Raw genomic sequence first — 27,961 nt, 5'->3', positions numbered from 1 at the left:
GGTGAGGGAGGTGAGGGAGAGAGGGAGGGAGTTAGCATATAATTTAGCATTGAAATGGCTGAGTGATTAGCTTGTGACTGGTCACAGAAATAGCTATGTTAAAAGTTAAAGCATACACATCCGCAGAGGCACCCCTTGACAAAGGAATTAGCATAGAATTTAGCATTGAAATAGCTAAGTTAAAGCATACACATCCGCAGAGGCACCCCTTGACAAAGGAATTAGCATAGAATTTAGCATTGAAATAGCTGAGTGATTAGCTTGTAACTGGTCACAGAAATAGCTATGTTAAAGTCAGAGCATACACATTCACCGAGGCACTTAGTACAAATCAAACAGGAGAATTTAGCATTGAAATAACTAGGCGAATTTCGCATTGAAATAACTGAGTGATTAGCTAGTGACTGGTCACAGAAATGGCTATGTTGAAGTCAATGCCTACACATCTGAGCTATTCAAAGTACTATATAGTGAACCAATAAAAAACTAAAATATAAATTACCTTAATGTTATCAATAAACTCTATATTCTCCAATCAGCTAAGCTACCAACAATAAGTCGTTATATATCACAATGCTATATGGCGAAAAAATGGGTGGATTCTTACCCTCAACTTTAGCAACACGGATAGCTACGGGCCCCGTTCAGACGGACGAGTTCATCCATGGTCGGAACAGAGGAGGGGGAGAGAGACAGCTGCGAGGCGCTATTATACTCTATGTTGTAAACAATACCATTAACCGTGGTGTGAGAGGTATTAAGAGTCAAGGCTGGCGAAAGAGCTGCGGTCTGAAGGTCATCGTAAAATACAATTAATTAAGAACAGAAATGGTTTAAAACATCTTTCCAATGGTTACTAAGCCAGAATCCATCCTCTCGGTTGAAATTGTCTCTGTGCTTGTATATGTGAATGGCCTCATGAACGAATCTCTCATGGTAGCCGGTTGGTTTGCAAAGAACCTCCGCCTTGGAGAAGTCAATGTCATGTGAGCCCACTGAATTATAACAGTGATCTTCCACGGCAGAGGAGTTCGTTCTATCGTGTTTCAAGTCTGCTTTATGTTCGCGGATGCGGTCCGAGATATGTCGTTTGGTTTCTCCAATGTAGCTACTACCACAGAGGCACTTCAGTTTGTAAACGCCCGGGTACTGTATGTCTGGAACAGCATCTTTCACAGATGGAATTAAATCACGGATTTTATGTTCTGTGTTGAATCGGACCTGGATCTTGTGTTTATTCAGGATTTTGGAGCTCTTTTTAGTGACCCCTGCAATGTAGGGTAAGGTGATGGTTTTGAGTGGCTCCACAAGAGGATCCTACTTCGTGACTGGAGTGATGGCTTTGCGGATTGTGTAGTCGGAGTAACCATTAGCCCTGAGAGCCTGGTGTACGTGCTTGAGTTCACTGGTAATGTGTTCCTGGTTGGCAATGCATTGGGCTCTATGGTATAGAGTCTTGATGAGGGAGTTCTTCTGGGATGGATGGTGGTGGGAATCCGGTTTCAAGTAAGCATCTGTATGGGTAGCTTTCCTGTAGACAGAGTGGCTCATTGAACCATCATGTCTTATTTTAATTAAGACATCCAAAAAGGGTAGTTTGCCATCTTTTTCGACCTCCATGGTAAATCTGATGGCTGGGTGTATGGAATTGATGTGGTCACGGAATTGGTCTAGAGCAGGCTGGCCATGTGGCCAGATGACAAAGGTGTCATCAACGTACCTCTTCCATAAGGTCGTGCGTAGAGTGGCAGTCTGGATGGCGTCAGTTTCAAATTTTTCCATGAATACGTTGGCTACAACCGGAGATAGGGGGGAGCCCATTGGGGTGCCCTCAGTTTGTTTGTTGAAAGCTCCATTCCAGGTGAAGTATGTGTTGGTTAAGCAATGTCTCACCAGGGGGGGTACATCAGTTTGCAGTCCTCGATGAACCAGGTCTTCAATGATAGCGATGGTGTCAGGTACCGGGACTTTGGTGAACAAGGACACCACATCAAAACTGACAAGCAGGTCGTCTGGGGACAGGGAAATGCCTTTGATTGTCGATACCAGGTGAGTAGAATTTAGTACCGCAGAGGTGGTTTTTCCAGTGAAAGGTCGCAGTATATCAGCAAGAAAACGTGCCAGTTTGTAGGTGGGGGAGTTGATAGTAGAGACGATGGGACGAAGGGGTGTATCTTCTTTGTGTATCTTTGGAAGGCCATATAATCTTGGTGGTCTGGCAGCAGAGGGTTTCAACGAGAACTGTTTGATCTCATCAATTAATGCTGTTGAATCAGAGATGATTTTGTTCGTTTTGGTGACCAGGCTGTTGGTGGGATCTCTTTTTATTTTTGTATAGCTGCCATCGTTGAGTAGTTCTTGAATTTTGTTGTTATATTCTGTTTTGTCCATGATGACAGTGGCATTGCCCTTGTCGGCTGAGAGGACGACAATATCATCCCTCTTTTTTAATTGAGATAATTCAAAACGTTCATCTTTGCTGATATACTGCGACCTTTCACTGGTAAAACCACCTCTGCGGTACTAAACTCTACTCACCTGGTATCGACAATCAAAGGCATTTCCCTGTCCCCAGACGACCTGCTTGTCAGTTTTGATGTGGTGTCCTTGTTCACCAAAGTCCCGGTACCTGACACCATCGCTATCATTGAAGACCTGGTTCATCAAGGACTGCATAATGATGTACCCCCCCTGGTGAGACATTGCTTAACCAACACATACTTCACCTGGAATGGAACTTTCTACAAACAAACTGAGGGCACGCCAATGGGCTCCCCCCTATCTCCGGTTGTAGCCAACGAATTCATGGAAAAATTTGAAACTGACGCCATCCAGACTGCCACTCTACGCCCGACCTTATGGAAGAGGTACGTTGATGACACCTTTGTCATCTGGCCACATGGCCAGCCTGCTCGAGACCAATTCCGCGACCACATCAATTCCATACACCCAGCCATCAGATTTACCATGGAAGTCGAAAAAGATGGCAAACTACCCTTTTTGGATGTCTTAATTAAAAGGAGACATGATGGTTCAATGAGCCACTCTGTCTACAGGAAAGCTACCCATACAGATGCTTACTTGAAACCGGATTCCCACCACCATCCATCCCAGAAGAACTCCCTCATCAAGACTCTATACCATAGAGCCCAATGCATTTCCGACCAGGAACACATTACCAGTGAACTCAAGCACGTACACAAGGCTCTCAGGGCTAATGGTTACTCCGACTACACAATCCGCAAAGCCATCACTCCAGTCATGAAGAAGGATCCTCTTGTGGAGCCACTCAAAACCATCACCTTACCCTACATTGCAGGGGTCACTAAAAAGATCTCCAAAATCCTGAATAAACACAAGATCCAGGTCCGATTCAACACAGTACATAAAATCCGTGATTTAGTTCCATCTGTAAAAGATGCTGTTCCAGACATACAGTACCCGGGCGTTTACAAACTAAAGTGGCTCTGTGGTAGTAGCTACATTGGAGAAACCAAACGACATATCTCGGACCGCATCCGCGAACATAAAGCAGACTTGAAACACGGTAGAACGAACTCCTCTGCCGTGGCAGATCACTGTTATAATTCAGTGGGCTCACATGACATTGACTTCTCCAAGACGGAGGTTCTTTGCAAACCAACCGGCTACCATGAGAGATTCGTTCATGAGGCCATTCACATATACAAGCACAGAGACAATTTCAACCGAGAAGATGGATTCTGGCTTAGTAACCATTGGAAAGATGTTTAAAACCATTTCTGTTCTTAATTAATTGTATTTTACGATGACCTTCAGACCGCAGCTCTTTCGTCAGCCTTGACTCTTAATACCTCTCACACCACGGTTAATGGTATGGTTTACAACATGGAGTATAATAGCGCCTCGCAGCTGTCTCTCTCCCCCTCCTCTGTTCCGACCATGGATGAACTCGTCCGTCTGAACGGGACCCGTAGCTATCCGTGTTGCTAAAGTTGAGGGTAAGAATCCACCCATTTTTTCGCCATATAGCATTGTGATATATAACGACTTATTGTTGGTAGCTTAGCTGATTGGAGAATATAGAGTTTATTGATAACATTAAGGTAATTTATATTTTAGTTTTTTATTGGTTCACTATATAGTACTGTGAATAGCTCAGATGTGTAGGCCTTGACTTCAACATAGCCATTTCTGTGACCAGTCACTAGCTAATCACTCAGTTATTTCAATGCTAAATTCGCCTAGTTATTTCAATGCTAAATTCTCCTGTTTGATTTGTACTAAGTGCCTCGGTGAATGTGTATGCTCTGACTTTAACATAGCTATTTCTGTGACCAGTTACAAGCTAATCACTCAGCTATTTCAATGCTAAATTCTATGCTAATTCCTTTGTCAAGGGGTGCCTCTGCGGATGTGTATGCTTTAACTTTTAACATAGCCATTTCTGTGACCAGTCACAAGCTAATCACTCAGCCATTTCAATGCTAAATTATATGCTAATTCTTTTGTCAAGGCGCTTTGTTTCCTCTCACACAGCTTAAAGGTCGTGATCTGAACGTGGCTTTTTCACTCCAGCGCTGTCCTACCAGACAGTCTCGTCCCTTCACCTGATGAAGGCCGCTTGTGTTGTGGCCGAAACGTCGTGAGAATATTATTGCGTTATATCATTTGATCAATGTATTATTTTATTCTCATTCTACGTGACTTTACCGAAAGAACCAAAGAAGATGAATCATTGCAGTTACGAAAGCTTTAAATCGAAATTTAGAGGGAGGGAGGTGAGGGAGGTGAGGGAGGTGAGGGAGAGAGGGAGGGAGGTGAGGGAGGGGATCAGACAAACGTCCATCTGTTAAAGTCACGACTGCTCAGAATCTCAGAATCAAGAATGTGTATTCAGGCTGTAGGAGGAAAGGAATCCGATGAGCTCTGAAGCTCTCTTTCACCGAGGTGCAGTGAGGGCAGGGGCTCAGCGAGTTGATGCTCACACACACACGGACGCTTCCACTTGCTGGAGTTTGTCCTCCGACTGTCACCGTCCGAGAATCTCAGGCAGATTCGGACCAACGCTGCTGCTGCAGCTGTGCGAGTGGGCGAGTGAGTCAGTGGGCGAGTGAGTCAGTGGGCGAGTGTGGTCAGTGGGCGAGTGAGTCAGTGGGCGAGTGGGTCAGTGGGTGAGTGAGTCAGTGGGTCAGTGGGCGAGTGGGTCAGTGGGCGAGTGGGTGAGTGGGTCAGTGGGCGAGTGGGCGAGTGGGTCAGTGGGCGAGTGGGTCAGTGGGTCAGTGGGCGAGTGGGTCTGTGGGCGAGTGGGTGAGTGGGTCAGTGGGCGAGTGGGTCAGTGGGCGAGTGGGCGAGTGAGTCAGTGGGCGAGTGAGTCAGTGGGCTAGTGGGTCAGTGGGCGAGTGGGCGAGTGGGTCAGTGGGCGAGTGGGTCAGTGGGCGAGTGGGTCAGAGGCCGAGTGGGCGAATGGGTCAGTGGGCGAGTGGGTGAGTGGGTCAGTGGGCGAGTGGGTCAGTGGGCGAGTGGGTCAGTGGGCGAGTGGGTCAGAGGCCGAGTTGGCGAATGGGTCAGTGGGCGAGTGGGTGAGTGGGTCAGTGGGCGAGTGGGTCAGTGGGCGAGTGGGTCAGTGGGCGAGTGGGTCAGTGGGCGAGTGAGTCAGTGGGCGAGTGGGTCAGTGGGCGAGTGGGCGAGTGGGTCAGTGGGCGAGTGGGCGAGTGTGTCAGTGGGCGACTGAGTCAGTGGGCAAGTGGACGAGTGGGCGAGTGATTCAGTGGGCGAGTAGGCGAGTGGGCGAGTGGGTCAGTGGGCGAGTGAGTCAGTGGGTCAGTGGGCGAGTGGGTCAGTGGGCGAGTGAGTCAGTGGGTGAGTGAGTCAGTGGGCGAGTGGGTCAGTGGCCGAGCGAGCAGGTAAGCGAGCGGGTAAAGCAAGTGAGCGGGCGGCCCGGGCTAGCGGGCGGGCGAGCGAGCGAGCGGGTGGGCCCTCACCGGATGTCGTTGTGGCGGTAGTCTCGGTCCCACGCCGCCTTGCGCTTGAGCAGCGGGTACAGGACGAGGAAGCCGATGGCGGCGACGACGACGAGGAGGAGGAGCACGCCCATCACGGCGCCCGTCACGACGCCGGCGTTAGCGCTCGCTGCACACGACACGATCACCCACACACGCGTAACCTTCACAGACTGTAGGGGAAAGTGCTGTCTGTAACAGACTGTAGGGGCAAGTGCTGTCTCTAACAGACTGTAGGGGCAAGTGCTGTCTGTAACAGATTGTAGGGGCGAGTGCTGCCTGTAACAGACTGTAGGGGCAAGTGCTGTCTGTAACAGACTGTAGGGGAAAGTGCTGGCTGTAACAGACTGTAGGGGCAAGTGCTGTCTGTAACAGACTGTAGGGGAAAGTGCTGTCTGTAACAGACTGTCAGGGCGAGTGCTGTCTGTAACAGACTGTAGGGGAAAGTGCTGTCTGTAACAGACTGTAGGGGCAAGTGCTGTTAGCGAGCAGCAGCAGCTATGAAAGCCGGAACGGTACACGAGGGGGTGGGTGGCCAGCACCACGCCCGGCCGCCTTTGTCTCCCCAGTGGCGATGTTTACACACCGCACCAGGTACTCATTTGAGGCCGTGTCGACCGAGCGGAGGCCCAGGGACCGGTTCAGATAATGGTCACCGGCGGTGTTGGCCGTGAGCGGGAATCGAACCCCGGGTCGCCGGGTTCGTAGCACAGCCACACGCACACACACACGTACACACAACAACCGCCATTCGCCACTAAGTGGCGGTGACGTCACCACGACGCTTGTGCCAGGCTATGTGTACCCTGAGGCCACGTGAAGTGTCGAACGCCCGCTGGCAGGTCACGGGGCAGACCCAGGTGCCACGGGTCGACTGACTGAGATGACTGCCTGATGCACCACCTGTGCCCCTACTGTGCCAACCTGCTGTGCTTTAGCCACCCGGCGCTCCGCTCGTTGTTCTGAGCGTCGCTCCTCCGCCCTCCGTTGTTGTTGGAGGGCGACTGCCTCCAACTGCCCAGTAGCATCCTTCACGAGCCTCCTTCACAGAGGCCGATCTTGACACCGCTGGTACCAGTCATCGGCAAGTCCACTCAGCTCCACGTCCTCCTGTACCACATCACTCCATCTCTTCTCTAGCCCGTGCCGCGCCCGCTGAGCCCCCTCAATCCGGCCAAACAAAAGCTGTTTCGGCATGCGGTGGCTGGGCATGCGGGCTACATGACCCAGCCATCGCAGCCTTGCCTGCCGGAGGAGCTCACCGATGGGACCCTGCCCAGATCTTCGAAGGATTTGTGAGCTCCTCACACAATCCAGTCTGGTTAAACCCAGGATGGATCGTAGGCAGGCCAGCCTAAATGTTTCTAACCGGCGAAGATGTTCCATTAGGGGGGTCCACGTTTCGCAAGCGTAGAGAAGGGAGGGAATGACCGTGGCCGAGAAGACCTGAAGCTTAGTGCGGAGCGACAGACCAGGTAGCTTCCACACAACGTTACGCAACCGATGAAAAGATATTGCCGCTCGACTGATTCGGAGTGAGACCTCTGCTGTTAAACTGGAGCCAGTCATAAGCACACTGCCCAGGTATGGGAAACTCTCCACTCTCTACACAACTGCCCCATCACCGATTGGGAGTTGTGGGGGTGGAGTGTCCGATGGTACAAAATACCCAGGCAGGTGCTTAGTTTTGGTGGGGCTGATGGTAAGGCCCCACCTCTTAGCTCCAGTCTCAGCAGCAGCATATTCAACTCTTCCTCTGACTGAGCAGCTATTACCAAATCATCAGCATACATAACGTGGTTGAGCAATAGGGAGCCATCCCTTGACCGCACCCGGGCATCGATTAGCCTCCCATTATATCTGTACCATATGGAGATTCCCCCGGTACAGCTATTGAAGGCTTCACGAACTACGTGGTCAAAATAGATGTTAAATAATGTGGGAGCCAGAGGACATCCCTGTCGCACCCCAAGGTGTACAGGGAATGGCTCTGACTCCCAGCCACATAGTTTTACCCGGGCCCGCTCACCATCATGAAGGTCCTTAATGATCGTGAGCAGAGGGTCAGGTACTCCAAAAGCACGAAGAATGACCCAGAGCCCAGGCCTACTGATGGTATCATAGGCCTTGACCAGGTCAATAAAGCAGAGATGTAGGTCTTGTTAGAATTCCCTACACCTCTGCTGTAGCAGACGGACAGAAAATATGGCATCTGTGCAGGACCGCCCTTTCCTGAAACCGCATTGGGGCTCCGCAAGCCTCTCCTCAGCGTGCCTGGCAAGGCGATGCTGAATAATCCTTGCCAGGACCTTTCCCGGCACACTGAGGAGTGAGATGCCCCTGTAGTTGTTACAGTCTGTGCGGTCCCCCTTCTTAAAAAGGGGGACCACCAGGGCATCCTTCCAATCCTGCGGAACCCGTCCAGTGGTCCAGACTGTTGTTATGATGTCATATAGGGCAGTCTGTGCACAAACGTCACCCTCCCTCAGCATTTCGCTTGGGAGATCATCTCTGCCCGCTGCCTTTCCTGGTCTCAGACTCCGGATCGCCTTCAATACTTCCTCAGCAGATGGCACCTCAGCCAGCCACTCACAGGGGGTGACTTCTTCCAATATTTGAGGCACCGTAGCCTCAGCAGGGTCATCCTCACTTTGTGCCACGATGTTTTCCTGGCTGAGGGATTTTCCCTCCCCCAGGACCTCACAGAAATGCTCAGCAAATCTGCGAACCTGTTCCTGGGGGTCGGAGATTGGATCACCGTTTTTTCCCCTAATGATGGTAATAGGTGTGGCGCTGCAGGTTACTTTTTTGATGGAGTTAAATAGAGATTTGTGATCATGGGCCACTGAGGCAGACTCCATCTCCTCAGCAACCCGCGACCACCACCCATCCTTGCAGCGCCTCACGGCTCTCCGAACCTCCGAGCGAAGGCTGCGGTAAGCCTCCTCATTCTCTGACGTGGGATTCTGTAACCGATGACAGTGGGCCTGTCGCTTTTTCTCAACCATCCTGAACACCTCCTCTGTTAGGCAGGGTCTCTGGGGAGGTCTGGACCGCGTACCCAAAGCAGCCATTGCAGCTGCATGAGTCACAGTCCTAAACCTCGCCCATTTACCCTCGACATCAGGAGGAGTCGGGGACGATGCCAATCCCAGCCGCAAGCGATGATGAAATTCTCGCTTGCAACTTTCATCAGATAACTGAGACCAGGCCACTTTATGTTGGAATGGGGTCCTGGGTGTACACCCACCACCGGAGTGGAAGAATGGCAGGCGCATCTTACAGATGACTAGTCGATGGTCAGAGGGCAGTTCAGCTCCACAGTAGGTCCTGGTGTCAAGGACATGGGCTTGCATTCGCTGGTCCGTCACTATGTAGTCCAGCAGATGTTCTTGCTTGGACCCGGCATGCATCCATGATGTTGTGTGGATGCGCCGATGCCGGAACAGCGTGTTGGTAATTACAAGCCCATGGGCTGCACAAAAATCTAGCAGCCTCCTACCATTGTTATTGAGCTGATCTGGCCCATGCCCTCCAATCACTCCAGACCAGGTGCCAGTATCATGACCAACTCGGGCATTGAAGTTACCCAACATGATGACTATCCCGAGGGGCCACTTTAGCCAGCACCTGTGACAGGAGGTCATAGAGGCATCTGACTCATCGGCTTTGCCTGCATCCCTCCACGGATGTTCATCTTCGGTGGGGGCATAAGTAACCACGACCACCATTCCTCGCCTCCGGTTGATGGGAAGGCGAGCCCAAAGTAGCCTGGGGCTTACAGCTTCCCACACCTCACCGCCACGCTCCCACGCCCCCTTCATTCTTTTATTCAAAAGAAGACCCACATCCTGTTGTTTGGCAGTCTGCTGCCCCGAGTAGAGGACTGTCCACCCCTCATGGTGGCAGGAGCCAGAGCCGGTCCACCGGACCTCCTGAATGCCGCATAGATCCAGGCGGTACCGGTCCAGCTCCCGACAGAGGAGTGGCAGCCTCTCCTCTGCAGTGAGCGTTCGAACATTCCACGTGGCCACCCGTAGTGGCTTTTCGTTGTTTCTGGAGTAGCCCCGAGGGTAGGTATTCAATCTCCTGGCTCCGCCAATTGGGGTTTGGCCAGGAGACGTCATAGACGCCTGGCCCCCCGGGGCCTCCGGCACAAGCTTATTAGTTACATATTTCAGTTTAATTCGTGGTTTCGTGGTAATTAATTGAAGGTGGAGGGGTTACCAGCCCCTCGCACCTGTCCAGAGCCCCCGTTTAGCCCCTGTGGTGGACACATATGCCATGAGGGGAGGAGCCAATCAAAATTGGATCTCCCCCCACAGCACTGTCCACGACAGAGTTGCCCGTCCGGCACCGCGAGGAAGTAGGGGGTTGTTTTGCCGGACCACGTACACACACACGCACACACACACACACACGCACACACACGCATGGCGCCCGCGTGCGTAGCGAGAGGCAGACTCACGGCTCACGAGCGAGAGGGTCACGACGCACGACCGCCAGCCCACGCGGTTGCTGGCGTTGCACCGATAGGTCCCCGCGTGGCTCTCGCTCGCGTTGCTGATGCGCAGCGTTCCTCCTGCGTGCCGCACCAAGCGGGGAGAATCAACAAGCGGAGAGCTCACTCCTGTGGGTCTGTGTGTGGTGAGTCTGTGGGTCTGTGTGTGGTGAGTCTGTGGGTCTCTGTGTGGTGAGTCTGTGGGTCTCTGTGTGGTGAGTCTGTGGGTCTCTGTGTGGTGAGTCTGTGGGTCTCTGTGTGGTGAGTCTATGGGTCTCTGTGTGTGGTGAGTCTATGGGTCTCTGTGTGGTAAGTCTATGGGTCTCTGTGTGGTGAGTCTGTGGGTCTCTGTGTGGTGAGTCTGTGGGCCTCTGTGTGGTGAGTCTATGGGTCTCTGTGTGGTGAGTCTGTGGGTCTCTGTGTGTGGTGAGTCTATGGGTCTCTGTGTGGTGAGTCTGTGGGTCTCTGTGTGGTGAGTCTGTGGGTCTCTGTGTGGTGAGTCTGTGGGTCTCTGTGTGGTGAGTCTATGGGTCTCTGTGTGTGGTGAGTCTATGGGTCTCTGTGTGGTGAGTCTGTGGGTCTCTGTGTGGTGAGTCTGTGGGTCTCTGTGTGGTGAGTCTGTGGGTCTCTGTGTGTGGTGAGTCTGTGGGTCTGTGTGTGGTGAGTCTGTGGGTCTCTGTGTGATGAGTCTGTGGGTCTCTGTGTGTGGTGAGTCTGTGGGTCTCTGTGTGGTGAGTCTGTGGGTCTCTGTGTGGTGAGTCTGTGGGTCTCTGTGTGGTGAGTCTGTGGGTCTCTGTGTGTGGTGAGTCTGTGGGTCTCTGTGTGGTGAGTCTGTGGGCCTCTGTGTGGTGAGTCTGTGGGTCTCTGTGTGTGGTGAGTTTGTGAGTCTCTGTGTGGTGAGTCCATGAGTCTCTGTGTGGTGAGTCTGTGGGTCTCTGTGTGGTGAGTCTATGGGTCTCTGTGTGGTGAGTCTGTGGGTGTCTGTGTGGTGAGTCTGTGGGTCTCTGTGTGTGGTGAGTCTGTGGGTCTCTGTGTGTGATGAGTCTATGGGTCTCTGTGTGGTGAGTCTATGGGTCTCTGTGTGGTGAGTCTGTGGGTCTCTGTGTGTGGTGAGTTTGTGAGTCTATGTGTGGTGAGTCTGTGGGTCTCTGTGTGGTGAGTCTATGAGTCTCTGTGTGGTGAGTCTGTGGGTCTCTGTGTGGTGAGTCTATGGGTCTCTGTGTGGTGAGTCTGTGGGTGTCTGTGTGGTGAGTCTGTGGGTCTCTGTGTGTGGTGAGTCTGTGGGTCTCTGTGTGTGATGAGTCTATGGGTCTCTGTGTGGTGAGTATATGGGTCTCTGTGTGGTGAGTCTGTGGGTCTCTGTGTGTGGTGAGTCTGTGGGTCTCTGTGTGGTGAGTCTATGGGTCTCTGTGTGTTGAGTCTGTGGGTCTCTGTGTGTGGTGAGTCTGTGGGTCTCTGTGTGAGTGAGTCTGTGGGTCTCTGTGTGTGGTGAGTCTGTGGGTCTCTGTGTGGTGAGTCTATGGGTCTCTGTGTGGTGAGTCTGTGGGTCTCTGTGTGTGGTGAGTCTATGGGTCTCTGTGTGGTGAGTCTGTGGGTCTCTGTGTGGTGATTCTGTGGGTCTCTGTGTGGTGAGTCTGTGGGTCTCTGTGTGGTGAGTCTATGGGTCTCTGTGTGTGGTGAGTCTATGGGTCTCTGTGTGGTGAGTCTGTGGGTCTCTGTGTGGTGAGTCTGTGGGTCTCTGTGTGGTGAGTCTGTGGGTCTCTGTGTGTGGTGAGTCTGTGGGTCTGTGTGTGGTGAGTCTGTGGGTCTCTGTGTGATGAGTCTGTGGGTCTCTGTGTGTGGTGAGTCTGTGGGTCTCTGTGTGGTGAGTCTGTGGGTCTCTGTGTGGTGAGTCTGTGGGTCTCTGTGTGGTGAGTCTGTGGGTCTCTGTGTGTGGTGAGTCTGTGGGTCTCTGTGTGGTGAGTCTGTGGGCCTCTGTGTGGTGAGTCTGTGGGTCTCTGTGTGTGGTGAGTTTGTGAGTCTCTGTGTGGTGAGTCTATGAGTCTCTGTGTGGTGAGTCTGTGGGTTTCTGTGTGGTGAGTCTATGGGTCTCTGTGTGGTGAGTCTGTGGGTGTCTGTGTGGTGAGTCTGTGGGTCTCTGTGTGTGGTGAGTCTGTGGGTCTCTGTGTGTGATGAGTCTATGGGTCTCTGTGTGGTGAGTCTATGGGTCTCTGTGTGGTGAGTCTGTGGGTCTCTGTGTGTGGTGAGTTTGTGAGTCTATGTGTGGTGAGTCTGTGGGTCTCTGTGTGGTGAGTCTATGAGTCTCTGTGTGGTGAGTCTGTGGGTCTCTGTGTGGTGAGTCTATGGGTCTCTGTGTGGTGAGTCTGTGGGTGTCTGTGTGGTGAGTCTGTGGGTCTCTGTGTGTGGTGAGTCTGTGGGTCTCTGTGTGTGATGAGTCTATGGGTCTCTGTGTGGTGAGTCTATGGGTCTCTGTGTGGTGAGTCTGTGGGTCTCTGTGTGTGGTGAGTCTGTGGGTCTCTGTGTGGTGAGTCTATGGGTCTCTGTGTGTTGAGTCTGTGGGTCTCTGTGTGTGGTGAGTCTGTGGGTCTCTGTGTGAGTGAGTCTGTGGGTCTCTGTGTGTGGTGAGTCTGTGGGTCTCTGTGTGGTGAGTCTGTGGGTCTCTTTGTGAGTCTATGAGTCTCTGTGTGTGGTGAGTCTGTGGGTCTCTGTGTGGTGAGTCTGTGGGTCTCTGTGTGGTGAGTCTATGGGTCTCTGTGTGTGGTGAGTCTATGGGTCGCTGTGTGGTGAGTCTGTGGGTCTCTGTGTGGTGAGTCTGTGGGTCTCTGGGTGGTGAGTCTGTGGGTCTCTGTGTGTGGTGAGTCTGTGGGTCTGTGTGTGGTGAGTCTGTGGGTCGCTGTGTGTGGTGAGTCTATGGGTCTCTGTGTGGTGAGTCTGTGGGTCTCTGTGTGGTGATTCTGTGGGTCTCTGTGTGGTGAGTCTGTGGGTCTCTGTGTGATGAGTCTGTGGGTCTCTGTGTGTGGTGAGTCTGTGGGTCTCTGTGTGGTGAGTCTGTGGGTCTCTGTGTGGTGAGTCTGTGTTGTATATGGCCCTTTTTCCACAATTAATATCCATAAGAATATTTACGGATGCATACACCTAGATTTCTTTTTCCTTTCTTTCGTGACAAACAATATATATATTTTTTAATAATGAATAAAACCCGTAAGCCAGAAACACAAAAAACCAGGTGTCGGTCATAAACAGGCTATTAATAAATAAAGAAATAAATAAACTCTCGAGGCGAGGATGTTAGCAGCTATCTGCGAAGATCTCCAGATGAACAAGAGTTTGATGTGCCCTAAGGGAGGTCAAGCAGAGGGAAGCCCTCCCGCAAGCCAGAAATGAGGACACCCACGGGTTAAACTATTTTTTTTTTAAACAACGGTTCAAATTTAAAATGCAATAACAAGAATGAGCTAAAGTTAGCGGTCCTCGCGCTCACTCCAATCAAGACCAGGCCACCAGATACATCAGTGAATTATTATCCAATAATTAATTCGCTATCAAATGATTTTCACCTTTAATACTTTTACTGTTAAAGCAAAGCTTGGAGACAAAATACCGAGTCACATCAAAGGTTATCGAGAAGGAATGAGGCGAACGGGCAAACTTACGAAAGAGTTTAAACAATATCCCAAGCAACCCCGACCATCTTTGTCTCTCTCACAGCGCGGAGAAGCAGGAATTACACCTTATCACAAGGGGCCATCTGGAAAAGCCAGCCGGGTTTGATGAGGAGACACACCCAACCCCACACACGGCAACCAGACAAACAAGTTTTAAAGAAATTGCAAAATAACATTAATAATAATGTGTTAACCTTAAACGATATTCCATTATAGAACCTTACAGAACCAAGGGATATGGATTCCAACAATCTGGAAACGGACCTCTTAAACTCAGGATGAAAATTATTTTTCTTTTTAATAATTCCATCATAACAATTCGAACCTCGGTAAACCGAGAGGTGTCGGGAGGACGTAGTTACAAACACGAGTCGTGGCGAACATGGAGTCGAAATGATATTTGCAAAGTATAGAGAGATGGGAAGATCCCGGCCACCTTTGTCTTTCCCTGCAGCACGTGATAAAATGCATACGCTCGGAAGAGCATCTTCACTTGGAAATAAATCAAATACTATGAATCACAAGCAGGATCATAACTGTGTATGATAAGATACCAACTGTGATGTGAAATGTTAAACTTAAAAAAAATCTTAACCATTTCTTTGTGCGTCGGAACGCGAACGGAAAAGGGGGGGGGGGGGAACCCGCCCCTCTCTCTGGGTGGAGGGATTAGACAACCAGACGCCACCAAGATGAATCGAGGTGTCTGTTGTCTTGATGTTTATGGCTTGAGGAAAGACCCGAACAGGGCCATGTCATAAATGACACACACACAAACATACACACTGACACACGAACCCCCCCCCACCACCGACACACGAACCCCCCCCCCCACCGACATACGATCAGATCAAAGATAGCTCCACCTCGTGAGGGGGAGCCGAGAAGGGGAGAGATTTTTGGCATAAAAAGGAGCCGTTTCAGCATTGAAACCAACTCATCAGCCCTCGGGGCCAGCTCATCAGCCCTCGGGGCCAACTCATCAGCCCTCGGGGGCAGCTCAACAGAAGAAGACTCATCTCAACTCAGCTCAACAGAAGAAGACTCATCTCAACTCAACTCAGCAGAAGAAAAACTTGACCTGTCGCTCGCGAGCGCAGCGTCAGCTACTACAGCAGCGGAAAGAGCGCGCGCCGGCGTAGCTCATCCAGCAGTGGAGGAAACTGCTGTCAGCGAACCAGCACGGGCGCTTTCGCGCATCTTCAAGGAGAAAGAGCGCGGCCAGCAACGCCAAGCAAGAGCGTGCAGCAGCTCAGCCAGCAGTGGAGAGAAACTGCTACCAGCGAACCAGCAAGGGCGCGTTCGCGCATCTTCAAGGAGAGGGAGCGCGCGCCACCAGCGTGCCACCAGCACCAGCGCCACCACGAGCGAATCGTGAGCCTGCAATCTACAACCGCCGACGACGGAGCACCAGCGCGCCGCTGCGGGCGTGCTTCTAACGCCGTCTACCAGACGGTCATCTCAGCTACAACAACGCATCTACTCGTTCACCAACGTCCGTCGAGTCCGAACCAACTACTGAAAGAAGAATCAACTGATACGTATGATACACTGCCCCCCACTACACACAAACCAGACGTCTGCTTGACGCAAAGAATCGATTCTGAACATTGGCCTACTCTTTCACCACTCACACCATTCAACACACACACACGGGTCATTAACAAAGCCTAAAAACCTCAAGCCATTGAACCATCCGTGATTGTGGAAACATCGCAACGACCGAGTGAATAATCCATCGTTTTTAAGAGTGTTCATAATTTTTCTCTGTAATATTGTGCTGGGGCTGTACTTCTAACCGCATAAATTACCAACTGACCCATTAACAAGGATTAATTCTTGGCTCCTCACCACGGAGCGCCGCTCGCGGGGATAGAGAGCTTGTTCAACCGGTTCCCTGTCAGGGGTCTGGCCACAATCAATTAAAAGATTGGCCCGAGATAAGGATCTCAAAAGGAAACATCGCCACCCATTGAGTCGCGTTGAGAAGTTGATTAGGAATACTTGAGTCGTTCGTTAATATTTGTCTTTCTGCATAATCTTGCCGGTATCCACGAATGAAATAACGAATTCAAACGCATATTTGTGCCTCCAAGAATAATACTGGTTGGAGTGCCCTGTCAACGAGTAGCGTTGCATAATAATCAGTCATCCTATTGTTAACAACGTGACAATAATTGCATTAAGGGCCGCGCATGATCAGTGACCGAATGCTGTTTTGTGTGACAATTCAAGTAACGAAGCATTGTGGCCATCGAGTGGTGTTGATAAGGCAATTAGAAGTATTACAGTCGAACGCTTTAAATTCATAATCGTTATGAATCAATGAACGAACATCAACGTGGTACTGTGCTGACGATTTCAAGCATAATAACTTCGCATATCAGAGTGTATTAAGGATTGGATACGAATCAAAGACCAAGTGCCGTATTGTGTAACAATTCAAGCATACGAGTTTGCATATTATAAAGTTAAGGTTTGATAGAATAGTTCGCATGTTTTTAATCTCTCTCTCAACAACCGATCGATTGCGTTACGCGTCGGGAATTAACCACAGGTGCCGCTATCGAGGTGAAACAACGCAATCGTGATGGTATCGTGTTAACGCTGTGTTGAAATTCCAAAATCCCGAGATTGAGTTTTTCATATTATCCAAAAATTAAAGTTAGCTAGAAATAAAATTGATTAAAGCAGAAGGTTTGTGTGTGATTCTTCCTGAAATTCTGCATAATATTGTTCTGCGTATGAGATCTGAATCCTGGGGACCTATCATAAGCACACTATCACCACATGATCCAGAACACACATAATCCGTAATGTTCAATCGAGAGTAATCGTATCCTTATCGATAATACGGAATTGAAGAGCAGAGTCGAATCGTCTCTCTCTCTCATTCACGCTCACAACGCCTGCGTCACTGCATACGATTAATTGCGTTATTCCAATTCATAACACAATCCTCGTCACCGAGGCTCGACCTGATAATCCATAACGACCTGCATTATCATAACCACGCCCACTCGCATAAATTAATACGATTATCTCTCGAATCAGCATAATTTATGCGCATTATTACACTGATTAACATAATTTCGGATAAATTATGCAAATCTCAAATTTCATTTAATTTTCATTATTTTCATCAATTTTCATAACACCTATATATACAACACATTGGGCGCGTCGTCCGGGATCTCTCGCAGACAGTTTATGCTTGAATTAAGGAACAAATCACTGTTGTATTAACCAAGGTTTTATGATCTAACGTTACCCTGTGACTGTAACGGGTGTAAAACAAACAAACAAAAAACGCACTCTGAAGGGAAATTCCAGAGTAGCAGGGTATAACAAAGACAGTTGAAGTAAGATTATATGCTCGAGTCAAACTGACCACATCCTGTGATACAAGTGTTTCTATACGTGCTCTGAAGGGAATACCAGAGTCACATGAGTCGAACTGATGCATTCTGGATACAACTGTTTTGATATGCACTCTGAAGTGAAATTCCAGAGATGCTCGTATTAAGAGTAATTTTTGAGTGGATTGCGGGATATTGGGAACTTGTACCAAAAAGGTCAGGCCGATCTGCTACAGAGCAAACAAATCAAGGAGACACATGGAAAGGGAGCTGTATTGATGACATTGGGACACTGCTTAAGAACTGGATAAAATGGGACAAAAGCGAACACGATGTAAAAACTTCAGAAATAGCTACGCTGAACTCAGACCCTCTCGCACAGACAGACAAACAGAGATTATGGAATGAGGAAAAATTCGGAAAAGAAACAGGTGGGACTGATAACCCCGAAGTCAGAGTGAGACAGAATATTAAAACTAAATCACCAGGAGATTATGTACTAATAACGCGAGAAAGGGCGGAGCCGAAGCTCCGAGGCAACTCTCCAGGGAAACGCACACCACGCACAGACGGCCGACACAAACATCGCGACAGGCACGACGCACCAGACAAATATAAATCAAACACCCCACAAAAACCACATAAGTATGAGCCATGGGACAAACATGAGTCACCGAGCAAAGTTGACCCACGTTACAGGCGCAAAATACACTACAAAAATCATGTGAAGCAACGCCACCGTGATGTTAATGACTCATCCGAATCTGACTCGGATGACAATGATCAACTTTCCGAATACTCGTTCAGTAGTAACACTCTGAAATTGATGGACAAAGCTCTCGTCAGAATTCCCTATTTTGATCCACACAATAAGAACAGGGACATTCACACTCACATCGCAACGGTAGAAGCAGAAGCAATGATCAGGGGTCTGAGGAAAACGGATGAAAAAGCGAGTTTGCTGAAACGCAGCTTGCATGGACAGTCCATATCATGGGTAAAGTCGCTACCATACGAGGTTCGGAACGATTTTAAAAAGCTGAGCCTGGCAGTGATTCGGAAGTTTGGAGAATATCTAACACTGTCTGAGGGATTTAACGCTGCAAAATCTATGATCCAGTGCGCAGACGAGGATCCTCGGGATTACCTCATGCGATTTAAAAGAGCGTACTACGCAGGCGATGTGGATCAGTATCACGAAGGTGACAAAAGGTTCAAAATTATGTTTTTTGGATCTTTGAGTCCAGAGATTACAGAAATTGTGGGAATGGTCTTGAGTCCAGAGACAGCCTCCTTGGACCACATAGTGGATCGGGCACACATGGCTTGGCAGTACCGGACTAAAAACAATGATTCCACAGCACACAGAGAATGGGGCAAGGTAACCAGCCTATCAGAGGAAAAGAAAAAACATGTGAGGCATTTGATGCATGCAGGCCCACAGTGCAGAAAACAAAAAGCACCCACGGATTACCAACATAATTACATACACGGGTGGTCAGATAACAATTACACGAGACAATGGCACGCAGACCGGGAGCGATCGCAGCGTGCAGGGACGCGTATTTGCGACAATCGCAACGCGTGGAGACCACGAGCAAAGTCGGACCAGTGCCCAATTCCACGGCACACAGAGCAGGAGCGATCGCAGCATGTAGGGACGCGTATTTGCGAGAATCGCAACGCGTGGAAACCACGAGCAAAGTCAGACCAGTTCCCAATTCCACGGCACACAGGCCAGGAGCGTTCGCAGCGTGCAGAGACGCGTATTTGCGACAATCGCCACGGGTGGAAGCAAAGAGCAGGACCATATCTTCACCCAATGCAGCGGCACACAGCCGGCCAAAATTACCCACACAGATGGCGAGATAACAATTACGGTCGACAGTGGCACATAGAGAATGGGCGGCCACGACACACAAAGACACATAATCGCGAGAATCACGGCGTGTATAGGCCAAGAGCAGAATCACGCCGATTCCCCATTCCACGATACACAAGGGGCACACATGGCTTGGCTGTAACAAAGAGGGTGACATGGGCACGTGATAAATCGCTCACACTGGTTGAGAGGAAAATGACAGGGAAAGAGGTGTCCGCTGATCTGAAAAAAAAATCACAGCCCTTGGAAAAAATCAAGCAGGCTGGAAGTTACAAACAGAACCAGGAGGGGAACCATGATTGTGGAAAACTAAAAGCGCCATGCACACGCTTTGATGTGGTAGGGAACGCGAGAGTCGCTCCCGTGGTGAACCCACCTATTGAACAAGGAAAATTAACCATGAAGTGTGATCTAACAGGAAATGATAACCAACAGGATCGGGAGGAGAAACATGCTTGTTTGGTAAATGGAAACGCGATCAATTGTGTCGCAAAATTGCGTGAGAGTACAGTAAAAGTGCCAGGGAAACGCGTTACGGAGACAAAAATCCATGATGGATTGGGGAATGTGTGGAAATCCAGCACACGCAAAAACATGGAATCGAATCGAGGCACGGAATCGGATCGTGGTACGGAGTCAGCAAATCTGCACATGGCTGCGGAGAAGGTAAATGACCCCAACAGTCGAGCACGGAAACTCGTGTTGTGTACTAATCCTGGTGGCGTGCGACATGGCTTCACGCCACATAAACCCACAGGGAAGGCGAGGGATAAAAAAAATTACCGATACGAACCAAGGAACCGTGCTCATTTGGCTAAAGCCATACCGACGATGAACCAAAACGACGATGTGATGATGTTGCATGGAAAGGTCACAGGTTACTCGAAAATACCTGGTCATGAGAAAAATTATTCTGTACTTTTGACCAAACGTGGCAGTAAGGTTGCCAATAACTTGGTAAACATTAAACAAAGAGATGCCAGGAGGGAAACGGTGTACCACCGGGCTCGAAACCGCTATCCAGTGTTTCCCAGGAACTGAAACAAAAATCAAAGCAATAATTGATAAGACCCGATGTAACATGTTGCCTTAATTTTTCTCTTTTTCCTGTTCTTTTATTTTCTTATTTCAAATGTAATCATGCTAAGTTGTGACACGTACGCGCGCGTTGTAAGGAAAAATCACAAACTTGAAGACAATCGATGGTTCATGGTGGAAAAGGCATTTTTCTTTAATATTAAAAATAACCGGTGGCAGACCACCGATCATTTTTAAAAGGGCGGAATGTTGTATATGGCCCTTTTTCCACAATTAATATCCATAAGAATATTTACGGATGCATACACCTAGATTTCTTTTTCCTTTCTTTCGTGACAAACAATATATATATTTTTTAATAATGAATAAAACCCGTAAGCCAGAAACACAAAAAACCAGGTGTCGGTCATAAACAGGCTATTAATAAATAAAGAAATAAATAAACTCTCGAGGCGAGGATGTTAGCAGCTATCTGCGAAGATCTCCAGATGAACAAGAGTTTGATGTGCCCTAAGGGAGGTCAAGCAGAGGGAAGCCCTCCCGCAAGCCAGAAATGAGGACACCCACGGGTTAAACTATTTTTTTTTAAACAACGGTTCAAATTTAAAATGCAATAACAAGAATGAGCTAAAGTTAGCGGTCCTCGCGCTCACTCCAATCAAGACCAGGCCACCAGATACATCAGTGAATTATTATCCAATAATTAATTCGCTATCAAATGATTTTCACCTTTAATACTTTTACTGTTAAAGCAAAGCTTGGAGACAAAATACCGAGTCACATCAAAGGTTATCGAGAAGGAATGAGGCGAACGGGCAAACTTACGAAAGAGTTTAAACAATATCCCAAGCAACCCCGACCATCTTTGTCTCTCTCACAGCGCGGAGAAGCAGGAATTACACCTTATCACAAGGGGCCATCTGGAAAAGCCAGCCGGGTTTGATGAGGAGACACACCCAACCCCACACACGGCAACCAGACAAACAAGTTTTAAAGAAATTGCAAAATAACATTAATAATAATGTGTTAACCTTAAACGATATTCCATTATAGAACCTTACAGAACCAAGGGATATGGATTCCAACAATCTGGAAACGGACCTCTTAAACTCAGGATGAAAATTATTTTTCTTTTTAATAATTCCATCATAACAATTCGAACCTCGGTAATCCGAGAGGTGTTGGGAGGACGTAGTTACAAACACGAGTCGTGGCGAACATGGAGTCGAAATGATATTTGCAAAGTATAGAGAGATGGGAAGATCCCGGCCACCTTTGTCTTTCCCTGCAGCACGTGATAAAATGCATATGCTCGGAAGAGCATCGTCACTTGGAAATAAATCAAATACTATGAATCACAAGCAGGATCATAACTGTGTATGATAAGATACCAACTGTGATGTGAAATGTTAAACTTAAAAAAAATCTTAACCATTTCTTTGTGTGTCGGAACGCGAACGGAAAAGGGGGGGGGGGGAACCCGCCCCTCTCTCTGGGTGGAGGGATTAGACATCCAGACGCCACCAAGATGAATCGAGGTGTCTGTTGTCTTGATGTTTATGGCTTGAGGAAAGACCCGAACAGGGCCATGTCATAAATGACACACACACAAACATACACACTGACACACGAACCCCCCCCCACCACCGACACACGAACCCCCCCCCCCACCGACATACGATCAGATCAAAGATAGCTCCACCTCGTGAGGGGGAGCCGAGAAGGGGAGAGATTTTTGGCATAAAAAGGAGCCGTTTCAGCATTGAAACCAACTCATCAGCCCTCGGGGCCAGCTCATCAGCCCTCGGGGCCAACTCATCAGCCCTCGGGGGCAGTTCAACAGAAGAAGACTCATCTCAACTCAGCTCAACAGAAGAAGACTCATCTCAACTCAGCTCAACAGAAGAAGACTCATCTCAACTCAACTCAGCAGAAGAAAAACTTGACCTGTCGCTCGCGAGCGCAGCGTCAGCCACTACAGCAGCGGAAAGAGCGCGCGCCGGCGTAGCTCATCCAGCAGTGGAGGAAACTGCTGTCAGCGAACCAGCACGGGCGCTTTCGCGCATCTTCAAGGAGAAAGAGCGCGGCCAGCAACGCCAAGCAAGAGCGTGCAGCAGCTCAGCCAGCAGTGGAGAGAAACTGCTACCAGCGAACCAGCAAGGGCGCGTTCGCGCATCTTCAAGGAGAGGGAGCGCGCGCCACCAGCGTGCCACCAGCACCAGCGCCACCACGAGCGAATCGTGAGCCTGCAATCTACAACCGCCGACGACGGAGCACCAGCGCGCCGCTGCGGGCGTGCTTCTAACGCCGTCTACCAGACGGTCATCTCAGCTACAACAACGCATCTACTCGTTCACCAACGTCCGTCGAGTCCGAACCAACTACTGAAAGAAGAATCAACTGATACGTATGATACACTGCCCCCCACTACACACAAACCAGACGTCTGCTTGACGCAAAGAATCGATTCTGAACATTGGCCTACTCTTTCACTACTCACACCATTCAACACACACACACGGGTCATTAACAAAGCCTAAAAACCTCAAGCCATTGAACCATCCGTGATTGTGGAAACATCGCAACGACCGAGTGAATAATCCATCGTTTTTAAGAGTGTTCATAATTTTTCTCTGTAATATTGTGCTGGGGCTGTACTTCTAACCGCATAAATTACCAACTGACCCATTAACAAGGATTAATTCTTGGCTCCTCACCACGGAGCGCCGCTCGCGGGGATAGAGAGCTTGTTCAACCGGTTCCCTGTCAGGGGTCTGGCCACAATCAATTAAAAGATTGGCCCGAGATAAGGATCTCAAAAGGAAACATCGCCACCCATTGAGTCGCGTTGAGAAGTTGATTAGGAATACTTGAGTCGTTCGTTAATATTTGTCTTTCTGCATAATCTTGCCGGTATCCACGAATGAAATAACGAATTCAAACGCATATTTGTGTCTCCAAGAATAATACTGGTTGGAGTGCCCTGTCAACGAGTAGCGTTGCATAATAATCAGTCATCCTATTGTTAACAACGTGACAATAATTGCATTAAGGGCCGCGCATGATCAGTGACCGAATGCTGTTTTGTGTGACAATTCAAGTAACGAAGCATTGTGGCCATCGAGTGGTGTTGATAAGGCAATTAGAAGTATTACAGTCGAACGCTTTAAATTCATAATCGTTATGAATCAATGAACGAACATCAACGTGGTACTGTGCTGACGATTTCAAGCATAATAACTTCGCATATCAGAGTGTATTAAGGATTGGATACGAATCAAAGACCAAGTGCCGTATTGTGTAACAATTCAAGCATACGAGTTTGCATATTATAAAGTTAAGGTTTGATAGAATAGTTCGCATGTTTTTAATCTCTCTCTCAACAACCGATCGATTGCGTTACGCGTCGGGAATTAACCACAGGTGCCGCTATCGAGGTGAAACAACGCAATCGTGATGGTATCGTGTTAACGCTGTGTTGAAATTCCAAAATCCCGAGATTGAGTTTTTCATATTATCCAAAAATTAAAGTTAGCTAGAAATAAAATTGATTAAAGCAGAAGGTTTGTGTGTGATTCTTCCTGAAATTCTGCATAATATTGTTCTGCGTATGAGATCTGAATCCTGGGGACCTATCATAAGCACACTATCACCACATGATCCAGAACACACATAATCCGTAATGTTCAATCGAGAGTAATCGTATCCTTATCGATAATACGGAATTGAAGAGCAGAGTCGAATCGTCTCTCTCTCTCATTCACGCTCACAACGCCTGCGTCACTGCATACGATTAATTGCGTTATTCCAATTCATAACACAATCCTCGTCACCGAGGCTCGACCTGATAATCCATAACGACCTGCATTATCATAACCACGCCCACTCGCATAAATTAATACGATTATCTCTCGAATCAGCATAATTTATGCACGTAATTACACTAATTAACATAATTTCGGATAAATTATGCAAATCTCAAATTTCATTTAATTTTCATTATTTTCATCAAATTTCATAACACCTATATATACAACATCTGTGGGTCTCTGTGTGGTGAGTCTGTGGGTCTCTGTGTGGTGAGTCTGTGGGTCTCTGTGTGGTGAGTCTGTGGGTCTCTGTGTGGTGAGTCTATGAGTCTCTGTGTGGTGAGTCTGTGGGTGTCTGTGTGGTGAGTCTGTGGGTCTCTGTGTGTGGTGAGTATGTTGGTCTCTGTGTGTGATGAGTCTATGGGTCTCTGTGTGGTGAGTCTATGGGTCTCTGTGTGGTGAGTCTGTGGGTCTCTGTGTGTGATGAGTCTGTGGGTCTCTGTGTGGTGAGTCTATGGGTCTCTGTGTGGTGAGTCTGTGGGTCTCTGTGTGTGGTGAGTCTGTGGGTCTCTGTGGGAGTGAGTCTGTGGGTCTCTGTGTGTGGTGAGTCTGTGGGTCTCTGTGTGGTGAGTCTGTGGGTCTCTTTGTGAGTATATGGGTCTCTGTGTGTGGTGAGTCTGTGGGTCTCTGTGTGGTGAGTCTGTGGGTCTCTTTGTGAGTCTATGGGTCTCTGTGTGTGGTGAGTCTGTGGGTCTCTGTGTGGTGAGTCTGTGGGTCTCTGTGTGATGATTCTATGGGTCTCTGTGTGGTGAGTCTGTGGGTCTCTGTGTGGTGAGTCTATGGGTCTCTGTGTGGTGAGTCTACGGGTCTCTGTGTGTGATGAGTCTGTGGGTCTCTGTGTGGTGAGTCTGTGGGTCTCTGTGTGGTGAGTCTATGGGTCTCTGTGTGTTGAGTCTATGGGTCTCTGTGTGGTGAGTCTATGGGTCTCTGTGTGGTGAGTCTATGGGTCTCTGTGTGTGGTGAGTTTATGGGTCTCTGTGTGTGGTGAGTCTATGGGTCTCTGTGTGTGGTGAGTCTGTGGGTCTCTGTGTGGTGAGTCTGTGGGTCTCTGTGTGGTGAGTCTGTGGGTCTCTGTATGGTGAGTCTATGGGTCTCTATGTGTGGTGAGTCTATGGGTCTCTGTGTGGTGAGTCTATGGGTCTCTGTGTGGTGAGTCTGTGGGTCTCTGTGTGTGGTGAGTCTGTGGGTCTCTGTGTGGTGAGTCTATGGGTCTCTGTGTGGTGAGTCTGTGGGTCTCTGTGTGGTGAGTCTATGGGTCTCTGTGTGGTGAGTCTATGGGTCTCTGTGTGGTGAGTCTATGGGTCTCTGTGTGGTGAGTCTATAAGTATCTGTGTGTGCTGAGTCTATGAGTCTCTGTGTGGTGATGAGTCTATGAGTCTCTGTGTGCTGATTCTATGAGTCTCTGTGTGTGGTGAGTCTATGGGTCTCTGTGTGTGGTAAGTCTATGGGTCTCTGTGTGTGGTGAGACTATGGGTCTCTGTGTGTGGTGAGTCTATGGGTCTCTGTGTGTCGTGAGTCTATGCGTCTCTGTGTGTGGTGAGTCTATGGGTCTCTGTGTGTGGTGAGTCTATGGGTCTCTGTGTGTGGTGAGTATATGGGTCTCTGTGTGTGGTGAGTCTATGGGTCTCTGTGTGTGGTGAGTCTATGAGTCTCTGTGTGTGGTGAGTCTGTGGGTCTCTGTGTGTGGTGAGTCTATGGGTCTCTGTGTGTGGTGAGTCTATGGGTCTCTGTGTGTGGTGAGTCTATGGGTCTCTGTGTGTGGTAAGTCTATGGGTATCTGTGTGTGGTGAGACTATGGGTCTCTGTGTGTGGTGAGTCTATGGGTCTCTGTGTGTGGTGAGTATATGGGTCTCTGTGTGTGGTGAGTCTATGGGTCTCTTTGTGTGGTGAGTCTATGAGTCTCTGTGTGTGGTGAGTCTATGGGTCTCTGTGTGTGGTGAGTCTATGGGTCTCTGTGTGTGGTGAGTCTATGGGTCTCTGTGTGTGGTGAGTCTATGGGTCTCTGTGTGTGGTGAGTCTATGGGTCTCTGTGTGTGGTGAGACTATGGGTCTCTGTGTGTGGTGAGTCTATGGGTCTCTGTGTGTGGTGAGTCTATGGGTCTCTGTGTGTGGTGAGTCTATGGGTCTCTGTGTGTGGTGAGTCTGTGGGTCTGTGTGTGGTGAGTCTGTGGGTCGCTGTGTGTGGTGAGTCTATGGGTCTCTGTGTGGTGAGTCTGTGGGTCTCTGTGTGGTGATTCTGTGGGTCTCTGTGTGGTGAGTCTGTGGGTCTCTGTGTGATGAGTCTGTGGGTCTCTGTGTGTGGTGAGTCTGTGGGTCTCTGTGTAGTGAGTCTGTGGGTCTCTGTGTGGTGAGTATGTGGGTCTCTGTGTGGTGAGTCTGTGGGTCTCTGTGTGTGGTGAGTCTGTGGGTCTCTGTGTGGTGAGTCTGTGGGTCTCTGTGTGGTGAGTCTGTGGGTCTCTGTGTGTGGTGAGTTTGTGAGTCTCTGTGTGGTGAGTATGTGGGTCTCTGTGTGGTGAGTCTATGAGTCTCTGTGTGGTGAGTCTGTGGGTGTCTGTGTGGTGAGTCTGTGGGTCTCTGTGTGTGGTGAGTATGTTGGTCTCTGTGTGTGATGAGTCTATGGGTCTCTGTGTGGTGAGTCTATGGGTCTCTGTGTGGTGAGTCTGTGGGTCTCTATGTGTGATGAGTCTGTGGGTCTCTGTGTGGTGAGTCTATGGGTCTCTGTGTGGTGAGTCTGTGGGTCTCTGTGTGTGGTGAGTCTGTGGGTCTCTGTGGGAGTGAGTCTGTGGGTCTCTGTGTGTGGTGAGTCTGTGGGTCTCTGTGTGGTGAGTCTGTGGGTCTCTTCGTGAGTCTATGGGTCTCTGTGTGTGGTGAGTCTGTGGATCTCTGTGTGGTGAGTCCGTGGGTCTCTGTGTGATGATTCTATGGGTCTCGGTGTGGTGAGTCTGTGGGTCTCTGTGTGGTGAGTCTATGGGTCTCTGTGTGGTGAGTCTACGGGTCTCTGTGTGTGGTGAGTCTGTGGGTCTCTGTGTGGTGAGTCTGTGGGTCTCTGTGTGGTGAGTCTATGGGTCTCTGTGTGGTGAGTCTATGGGTCTCTGTGTGGTGAGTCTATGGGTCTCTGTGTGGTGAGTCTATGGGTCTCTGTGTGTGGTGAGTTTATGGGTCTCTGTGTGTGGTGAGTCTATGGGTCTCTGTGTGTGGTGAGTCTGTGGGTCTCTGTGTGGTGAGTCTGTGGGTCTCTGTGTGGTGAGTCTGTGGGTCTCTGTATGGTGAGTCTATGGGTCTCTATGTGTGGTGAGTCTATGGGTCTCTGTGTGATGAGTCTATGGGTCTCTGTGTGGTGAGTCTATGGGTCTCTGTGTGGTGAGTCTGTGGGTCTCTGTGTGTGGTGAGTCTGTGGGTCTCTGTGTGGTGAGTCTATGGGTCTCTGTGTGGTGAGTCTGTGGGTCTCTGTGTGGTGAGTCTATGGGTCTCTGTGTGGTGAGTCTATGGGTCTCTGTGTGGTGAGTCTATGGGTCTCTGTGTGGTGAGTCTATAAGTATTTGTGTGTGCTGAGTCTATGAGTCTCTGTGTGGTGATGAGTCTATGAGTCTCTGTGTGCTGATTCTATGAGTCTCTGTGTGTGGTGAGTCTATGGGTCTCTGTGTGTGGTAAGTCTATGGGTCTCTG

General features: G+C 49.3%; 1 protein-coding gene across 2 annotated transcripts in view; it reads right to left on the bottom strand.

The window, feature by feature from the left end:
* Positions 1–4,626: 4,626 nt before the first annotated feature.
* The window catches only part of LOC142915928 (coxsackievirus and adenovirus receptor homolog), a 47,037-nt gene continuing 23,702 nt past the window's right edge, over positions 4,627–27,961 (bottom strand). For both annotated transcript variants that reach the window (XM_076061549.1, XM_076061550.1), the window contains 3 exons: positions 10,450–10,563; positions 5,964–6,111; positions 4,627–4,732 (listed from right to left, as the gene is read on the bottom strand). In XM_076061549.1, the coding sequence (XP_075917664.1) occupies positions 4,663–4,732; positions 5,964–6,111; positions 10,450–10,563 (332 nt within the window). In that variant the 3' untranslated portion in view covers positions 4,627–4,662. The remainder of the gene's footprint in view (positions 4,733–5,963; positions 6,112–10,449; positions 10,564–27,961) is intronic.

This window comes from Petromyzon marinus, unplaced genomic scaffold, assembly GCF_048934315.1.
Source record: "Petromyzon marinus isolate PM22_M1 ecotype Great Lakes invasive population unplaced genomic scaffold, UKy_Petmar_22M1.pri1.0 PM_G_Scaffold_37, whole genome shotgun sequence".
Classification (NCBI taxonomy): Eukaryota; Metazoa; Chordata; class Hyperoartia; order Petromyzontiformes; family Petromyzontidae; genus Petromyzon; species Petromyzon marinus.
Note: the sequence above shows the minus strand (reverse complement) of the source record. Positions and strands in the feature narration are given on the sequence as shown.